Raw genomic sequence first — 9,616 nt, forward strand, 5'->3', positions numbered from 1 at the left:
GGTGGTTGCCTCTGCAGTGGTCCTGCTGTGCGCCTGGCTTACTACTCACAATTACTTGAATCATTTCTGTCATAGGAATTGCATGTATTATACATTGTTCATTCTGTACACATGGCATCCATTGTAGTCTGTCCATCCCGGGAGTGGGATCCCTCCTCTGACGTTCTCCCTAAGGTTTCTTCCCTTTTTTTCCCTCTTGTAAGGGTTTTTTCATTTTTTGGGGAGTTTTTCCTGTGCCGATGGTGGGTTTCGGGGCAGAGGATGTCGTATGTGTACAGACTGTAAAGCCCTCTGAGGCAAATTTGTAATTTGCGATTCTGGGCTATACAAAATAAAATGACTTGACTTGACTTGACTTATTGTTAGGCTATTGACTACGTATCAGAGGGCAACTATTACTGCACCACACACTACATTTAACAGTTAGCTTATAGAATCTACTTATAGAAATGATGCATTCTGATTGACTAAAGGCTCCGCATACCCAGTGCTGCTGAATAGACCAGCTCCTCTGGGATCCGCAAAAGCTTTACTATACTTACAAGAATGATGAAGTGGTTACGTACGTCCTGCTAACAGTTTTTACACTTAATCTCAACCAGCTGTATTGGAACAGTTCATTATTTTTAGTACCAACTACTTACTTCTGGTGGAGTATTTTTTTTACATTTGCATTGTGGTATTGTTACTGTACTTTAGCAAAGAACCTAGACATTTAAAACGCACAGTATTTTCTGTCAATAGCTGCCACAAGAGCTACTTTTATATAAAACACAGGAGCAAGAGCAAACGTTGCCCGACACAATGCAGACAAAAGCAACACAGCAATTGTTCCTTTCGGTGATGACAGGTTTTCTGGCGTAGTCCTGTCTCAGTCCTCGTGGGCTTATGAATACATCCCCAAAAAACCTTCCACTAATTCAACTTGCATTGTCACTGTGCTCAAAGTAATCAAGTGGTCTCTCAGACCGCTGAGGAACATTTGCATATTTTAGAGCTGGACTGGAGTTGTTTCGTTGCAGTCGGAGTGGTTGATGGGAAAGGCTTGAGCACAGACAGTCATAGATCAATTAGATGCTCGTAATGCTGTGATTAGAGGGGGTTACGACCGCGCACCAGAACAGATTTCTGTCACTGGTTCCCGTCACTGGCTGTAACGTAGCGGTTACACATCATGCACAAGCCGGATGTAACAACATCCAAAACGCGTGTCCATTAACATGAACACGAGTCAGATATTTGAACCTTGAGTCCATGCACAGAGCATGCATCTTTGTCCAGCTGCAGCATGTCAGTGCTTTTCAATAAATGTAATTTATGAGCGGCAGGATACGCAGAAGAACGAGTACACAAGGGGGGAGAACAATAGTGCTGCTGTTCACAGTGAGATAATGGGTGAAGCTGTAGGCCTGTGCAGACGGAGCTGGTACGAGTGGAGTCAGTCAGTACTTTCATGCCATCTAGTGGTCATCACAGAAGTATTGATCACAGTCACCTACATTGTTTTCTGAACAAGGGAAGCTGCTTGATAGAAGGAAGATTAACAGGACAATGCACGCTAACCACATATTTTTCTTTTTGTGGATTGTTCTTCAAATTGTCCACATATTGATATGTTAGACACATGCTGTTTTTAATGGCATTGATCAAAGCTCCACTAAACGTCCCTCTGGCTGGCTTTGTACCCGCAATGTGTCAATAGACTCTGGGCCTTCTGTAGCTTTCATCTTTCTTTATTGAACAAGACATATATAAAAGAGTATCTACAATTCTTCCAAAGCATCGTTCAGTGTGTGCAGACACCCGTTCATCTGTTGCTCAATACCCATTCAAATTTATACAACCGAAGATTTATGAGATCAACACAACAAGCATATAGCAAAAGTGACATAGAGAAAAATAATAACTTCTAGTATAAACCAACATTTCTGTATCTAAAAATAAACAAAGGGCAATAAAAAGGATAAAATCTATACAGTAGCTCAGTATGTGTCTTGTACAAATAACACTTGTATATAGGTGGCGTAAGAGAGCTAAAACATGTGATACTGCAAACCTCAGATCAACTGGAAAGACAATCTAAGAAAACGTGTGATAACATTTGAAAGAGCTGAGTTAAACCCATATTTACAGACCTGTGAGTTTGTAGTATTGACTGCCTTTCAAACTATTAACCCATAAAAGCCAGAGCTTAGAAAGCATCGCGGTTTTTTTTAAATCTGTTTAACTCAGTTTTAGCTTAATGTCTGAAGATCTGTCCGTCCCAGAAAGCAGTGAGCCGTCCAAGCGTCTGCGGGTGGTTTGTCAACGTCAACGTGATCAGATCATGAAGGAGTGAGTTTGTTTGTAATGCTTGATCTGCAGAGAGAGGAGACACGTACATCCAATCAGTTCCTACAATTAGCTAGGGACCGTTATCGTCAACCCAACAGAATTTGAACAAGACGAGCCCCAGCACAATAATGATCACTCACATTGCGGATGGGAGGGGGGGGAGGAGGGTTGTAGGACATGGCACTGAAACACAAAGGGAGGCACTTCAGTCGGAGCTCATTAGCAGCGAATAACACGCATCTTCAGGCAAAGCAAGAATACAAATGACAAGTGAAACCGTTACCTTTTTGTCTTCTTGTCTTCTGTTCGGGGAAACAACAAAGAACAAAGGGTGACATTAATGATCACGTACATACTTGCCAAAGAAGCGTCACGTGACTCCTAATCGGTTGTCAGTGATGGATTGTATTAATTACATTTAAGCAAGCATGCATTAAGGCTGTTGTTTCTGTCCACTTGGACAACGTAAGTCCAGTAATCACTCTCTTGCAGCCCTCCGGAGGGAAATATCTGTCTAGTTAGCAGCTGAATGTTGCGCTACGTCATCATTGAGGCTTTTTTTGGTATTCGTACTTTATCTTAACTTTTACTTAAGGGGCTGATCTAAATACACAGTCTGAACTTGAAGCTGCACTTGTCTCCTAGACTGGCACTTGTCTCCTAGACTGGCCCCCTTAAGGGGCCCTGTTCCCCATGTTGTTTGCAACCTGCACAGAGACAGCACTCATTCAAGCCATTCTTTGACTTGATTATAGTTATATATTTTCACGATGCACATGATCTCCTTGCTGTGACAAAAGCCTGGCAGTTACTTAACAAAAAATGTATACTGTGTTACTGGAGACATGTCTGGGAACCTCAAAAACAATCAACATAAAACAAATGATTAATTGTTGTTGTTGCAGCTTCAGTCCAACAAAGACAGAAGATAAAACCTAGAAATACCAACCTCATAAGGGACTAAAAAGGGAATATTTAATCCAACTGTGGTGGATTTTGCCCATCACCTCATGTTTCATAAATGTCTCAAATGTAAAAGCAATGATTACCTCTTTCACACACGCAAACAAGCCGCCTCATATACAGTCTATTAAACATCCGTCACACTACTCACTCCTGCAGCAGCCTCGGTGTCGGCACACACACACGCAGATGCAACAGAAAAGGACGAGCGCCAGAATGCCTGCAGCACCTGTGATCAAATACGTCATGTTCCAAGGATCTAGAAGGAGAAGAGAGAGAGAGGGAAGTTCATCAGCCTTTGATGAGAGCAGCCAAACACATAAACGTGAAAGAGGGAACACCACATACATTCAATGACTTTCAGTTGTTGGGACACACAGCTCTTGGGCGCCCCGGCGCTGTTGGAAGACTCACAGCGGTACATCCCTGCGTCTGTCTTGGACACGCTCTTAAACTTCTGCTCCACACAAACACAAGAGGAGAGCGTATCAAATAACACAGTCTGTGGACCCCTCGGTGCACTGAGCGCGTGTAATTTCGAGTGAACTCACCAGCGTGCCCTTGTTAGTGTCAACGCTGTACGGAGAATCTGCGGTGGCCGTCAGGGCCTTGTTGTCTTTGTACCAGCGGTAGGTGGCGGGCGGCACGCTGAGTTTGTCCTTACAGAGAAGCTCCAGGCCCGAGCCCACAAACACAGAGCTCGGCACCTCACAGGACGGGACGTGAGGAGGCACTGAGGAGGCACAGGGGGGTACAAATCCCAGATGTACATTTCTGTCTACCTTCAAACACAAGGGGTTTAATGATTCACTCGCTCTATCAGTTGACAAGTTTTTGTCAGTATGTTTTACCATTTATCTTGTGAAATTAGATTTTTCATTTTGATGCCAATTTGTAGTGTGATATTTGTGATATTTTTCCCTGAAGAGCAGAAACTGTAAAGTAACCACATGGGAATGCTCGTTTTCGGCTAATCTAGCAAACGATCTTCCCTCACCGTGACACTGAAATGCAGAAAACGCTAAACTAAGTACCAGTACCAGTACCGGCTCGCATTATGGTACGTATGCAGCACGTAACCAGCTGTAACTGAGAGCATCAATCTAGTCTCTTGTCCCGCTTAATATGTGTCAGAGATCATTTTGAGTATTTCATCAAAAACATTTTTCTTCTTTTCCTGTTCCATTCACGTCTTGTTCAATTGACTGTCATTTGTCAAACACAAGATACAGTCACCACGACATGTGCAGGAAGCACGTGTTCCCTTCCTACCGAGCACATCGAGGGTCACGATGGCTTCCCCGAGGTTGACGTGGTCCTCGCCAGCAGTCACCTCACAGCGGTACTCCCCAGAGTCTTTCTGGGTAACAGAGTGTATTGTCAGCGTCGCTCCTTCCATCTCCGCCCGTCCTGCGTAGGAGCCTGTGGTGGGAGGTGATGGAGGATGGAGAAAAGCGTAACTAATGGTTTAAAAGAAAAGATAAATCAAAGGGTAATAATAGGAGGAAGGTGGGAGGAAAGCAGCAAAACATCAGCGATTTCAGCTCAGAGAATCAAATACATTTGGGCGGTAACGGTCTTTCACTGACCAGTGAACTTGTGATTAAAGTACACAAATGTCACGCCCTTTCCTTTCTTCTTCCACTCGATTCGAGGGTTCGGATCTTTCTCTGTCCGGAACTCACAGGCGAGCACAGCATCTGAGGACAGACAGCGAAGCAGGAACGCTGCTTTGTGAGCACAGCAGCAATCGTTTTGTATTAAGCATGTGTATTGTATTGTTCTGTTTTTCCCACTTTATTTTCCCTTAGTTAATATTCCAAATTATTCAAAAACATAGAATGTATCTGGTATTCTCATTTAAGATGGACTAAATAAATCATCTCACCCACTGTCTCATCTTTGATGTGAAATTATTCCTAAATGTGGCCATTACTTAATATCAACACCACTCAAGTCCCACTCATCTGATATTACAATTCGGACACCAAAACATAATGCAAACTTTTCTTTTGTTGTTATTACTATTTTTATTTCTACCAACTGGATGGAAAAACCCACTGGAAAATATGGTGAATTTGATAAAACAAAGACTTCAAGTTGGAAAAATATTCCAGACACATTATACAATGTTGTTCTGTAGCGTTGTGCTCAGTTGAGGTTTTGAAGGATGAACGGATGATGCTGCACAGTCTCACCTGTGTGCTCGTGGACCTCCACTTTGGGTTTACTGCTGCTCACCGTCACCGACACGGAGACCGGACCTGCAGGGGACAGCGCACCAACCAGTGGTCGTGAGTTGTTAGATGGTTTTACCGTCTTTTAGATACAGCATGTGTTGGAGCTTTTTGGACTCCAGTGCATCAGAAACATGAAGGTGTAAACAGGATAAAGACTCCAGCAGAATAAACATCAGTCCGCACAAAGCAGCCTTGTATTCATATAACAGTTGTAACAATTCACAGTGCATATCGGCTCTCTTTTAGTGTGGATGCACACATGAACCCTCAGACACGTATGTGTTTAGATTCATCCTGCTGGTACCAGGAGCGGTGGTGTGCAGGAATGTGGGTGATGGATGATTGTCTGACAAGAACCTTACACCGACCTGATAACCTCTGTCCCACCAGCACACACACACACACACACACACACACACACACACACACACACACACACACACACATTAAGTTCCCCCACAAAAATGCATAGAAGTACAAACATGCTGAAAATGACAATAATTGTTCAAATCCAGCGGCGGTAGTCAGCTTGTATTCCTTGATGATGGTTTTCTATGGCAACAAGTTTCCACACAAGCTTTACCAAAATATAAATGAATATTAGTATATTTCAATTGATTAAATGTGTGTTTTTTTTGTATAGCAAACATAAAATGCAATAAACCCAGTGCTGCTCCCTGTGAAGGACATAACTACAAAACATGACAGTTACATTGGAGACTCTTTTATTTGGGAAAAATCAAACCATGCGTCTGTTTTGGCATTATGAGGTGAACACATGGTGACGGTGAGTGTGTGTGTGTGTGTGTGTGTGTGTGTGTGTGTGTGTGTGTGTGTGTGTGTGTGTGTGTGTGTGTGTTTGCCACACGCGCACACATCTTTTGCAGACAGAGCAGGTCTTTGTGACAGTAACCCTACCCTCCCCAGCTGGCTCGATAACACACACCCAGATATCTGCACAACACACTTGTGAGGCCCCACGGTGATTGAACCTTTAACCCGACCCTCAGTCTAACCGAGACCTTTAACCTCTGAGCTGAATCGTTTTGCAGTGAACTGATGTTGACCTACAGCATACCTATGGGTCATGTTGAAGACATGATGTCCATATTGTCATTGATGTTATACATGTAATTCTGAAATGTCAAATGACATGAATGTGCACTGTTTAAAACCCTTATACCCTTTTTAATGCAGTACTAGCGATCAAAACACCATGACATTAGTATTTAAGAAGAAAAGGCCTCTCTTCGCCAGCCTTGTCCCAGCTGAGGATATCTGAATCTTTTAATCGCTTTGAGGAAATTTGGACCTCATTAGTAAAGTCAAGAAAGATCAAAACACACGTCAAAGCTGCAATTATCAACGTAAAGCATGTTGTTTGGACAGCAGACTCCTGCCCCTGAGAAATCCCACCGCAACTTCAAATGCATTTCTCCAGATAGCGAGTTGTCGTTTTCATCTGAGTCAGCGACAGGGTCAGCCGGGGGCCATCGTCAAACTGAAAGGTCGGGATCTGAGGCTCCTCCACAGGGCCGGGAGACGCGTTTCATCACCCTGTGGATCTTGAGTTTGATGTAAACAGGGAGCCCAAACGCTGCCACTCCCTGCACAACGTCACCCTCTGATGCAGGCCGGGAACACATCACAGGTCTCACGTGCACTAATTCAATCTTACAAATTAAGGATAATAAAAACATAGCAATCAGTCTGCTTCATGTTGAAGTCATTAGGAGTTCTAATCATCTAGTTAATTGGTTGCACGAAGCCAAAACTGCATCGCTTAGAGAAAAAAAATCTGTTATAAAAAAATGATTCTTCAATTAAATTGTTGGCAAATCGCATAATTTTTCAGTATTTCTGATTCATTGTTCCAAATATTTAGGAAGAAATGTAGTGCAGAAAAATGACAGAGGGTTATTCATCTTTTAATTTACACCCCAAAAAAGTAAAACAAGAGCAAAGTCAAAATGTCTTCTTTTTGTTAAAGTGAAACATTAGGCTGGACCCCCCACATCACTCCTTCGGTATCGGAAACACATTATTATTATATTATATTATTTTTAATGCACATCTTTAGAAAGGTTTATCATTTTAAGAGTTTCCTGTTGATAACACACAACGCCTGTGGGAATATAGACAAGCAGAATTCTAAAACGTGCCTATTAACACTTGCCCTGTTGCACAACTTAATGTACTTCTTCCTCTAAAAAAACTCTATCGATATCCCACATCTACAAGCCCATCAGCTTCTTCTTGTGCAATAAACCACTTCTCATTGTTTAACAAATAGAAATAAACTCACTGTGCATCAAAGCGAAGAGAAGAGGCAGCGCCAATAACTTCATGGTGTCCATGTCTGGTCCGTCCTGCTGGTTCGCATGTGTCTGTCCCGTGTGGACGTGAGTTTTACTCCAAACTCTCAGCAGCCTCCCCAAGTTGCATCTGCAGCAGGCGCGTGCGCTCTGGCGTCTCCTGGACAACTGTCGTGGAGCGTGCACAGGAGTGCAGAGCTGCTGCTGCTGCTGCCCTCCGACGCTCAGGGAGGCCAGCAGCGTGTCAACAGGCAGTCCGTTAAGTCTGAGGGTGAAATCATGCCACATTACCACTAGGTTTGTTTTTTTCTCAATAAACAGGATGCTTGAAGCTTGAAGCTGGAGACGTGAGCCATTGGGAGTGAGACATTGCTTGATTGTCTGAGTCACCACGTGCCTTGAAAGCGTAAACCAATAAAAATATATCATCACTATTATGTGCAAACTAAATCATTTAAACTAAACTTGCATGGAAGAAAGTTTTTAAAAAGTGGCATTGAGCTCTTGAGGTATCTGAAGAACAATTCCTCACAAGTACCAAGAAAAAAATCATTGTTCATTTAGAAGAACAAATAAGTATATAAATGTTTTTCTCAAGACGAAAAGAAATGTGCTTAGTTTTCTCAACTGCCTCGTTGGTGACATAATTTCTTAAAAACAAGTAATCCTCAGTGTAATTGCATAAAGACAAATATCCCCATGGTTAGAGCTGTGGGTGTAATAGGAGGTGCAGAGACGGGACAGCTGCTGGCTGAGCTACTGTGTCCTTGGCTATTAGGTTTCTCTCCACCACCGGCCACACAACAGCTCATTGTCGCTCATTCCCGTTAATGTGCACACATGCCTACACTTGTGGCCATATGTGCACACAAAGACACACACAGGGGCCATCCATGCAGACACGTGTGCATACGCGTACGAGAGGGATACAAAGTCGCCAAATGGCCACTGCGACACCTGTTGACAATCAGTGATCCCAGCTGCTCTGCTGAGAGCCGGACACACTGCTGTCGTGGTGCACACACACACACACACATCCGTGACAACACACTGTTCCCTTCAAACAAACATGGTTCACACGTGCAGTAGCAGTCAAAGGTTTGGACACGTTTTCTCATTCAATTCAATGAGAAAACGTGTCCCAACGTTTGCCTGGTTCTGCACACGTTTCTTCCAGATAGTGAAGCTCGTATGAACGAAGGCGGGACTTTAAGTGCGGTGGGATCGACGGTGACACAACCAGTGTGTGTCCTTCAACAGCTGTCCCACTCACACTCGACGGCACAAAGTTCAACAAAACACCGTGAACCTGGATTGATTTCATTTTAACATAAACATCTCTCTTTAAGGTCTGGAGAACCAAGATGTTTTACTAATAGTAAACAAGTTGAACATGTTTACGATTAGTAAAACATCTATCTACACATATATGTGTTTTATTTCAATTCCCAGTGTTCACCCTTTACTACGGTTTCCAGGTTGAATGACATGTTTCCTCAAAACTGTGTGAAAGCAGCATGAGACAGAACGACATTGCTGAATCAGCAATGATGCTCCATGAAAGTATGTCCCAATAAATGTATGTCGAATGCAATATTGCAAAAACACCAGGGTGCAGGGGGGGGGGCCCTGACCCACAATCCTCTGCGCAGCGCACACATGAGCACAAGAGTCAAAGTTCAAGGTGGGATGTTTTTATAATGAAGTAGTACGTTGGAATTAAACTGCAGTATGTACTTTGTAGGCAGCTTCAGTATGTTCAGC

General features: G+C 43.2%; 1 protein-coding gene across 1 annotated transcript; it reads right to left on the reverse strand.

Moving 5' to 3' along the window:
- Window positions 1-1,717: 1,717 nt before the first annotated feature.
- On the reverse strand, window positions 1,718-8,615 carry jam2b (junctional adhesion molecule 2b). Its single transcript, XM_040202481.2, has 10 exons — window positions 7,843-8,615; window positions 5,496-5,561; window positions 4,887-4,997; window positions 4,570-4,719; window positions 3,849-4,030; window positions 3,646-3,754; window positions 3,449-3,556; window positions 2,618-2,636; window positions 2,475-2,517; window positions 1,718-2,358 (listed from the first exon to the last, which is right to left on the reverse strand). Exons 1-10 carry the CDS (start codon window positions 8,279-8,281, stop codon window positions 2,320-2,322), a joined length of 1,266 nt encoding a protein of 421 aa, XP_040058415.2. The 5' UTR covers window positions 8,282-8,615; the 3' UTR covers window positions 1,718-2,319.
- Between the last annotated feature and the right edge of the window lie 1,001 nt (window positions 8,616-9,616).

This window comes from Gasterosteus aculeatus, chromosome 16 (assembly GCF_964276395.1).
Source record: "Gasterosteus aculeatus chromosome 16, fGasAcu3.hap1.1, whole genome shotgun sequence".
In the NCBI taxonomy this organism is placed as follows: Eukaryota; Metazoa; Chordata; class Actinopteri; order Perciformes; family Gasterosteidae; genus Gasterosteus; species Gasterosteus aculeatus.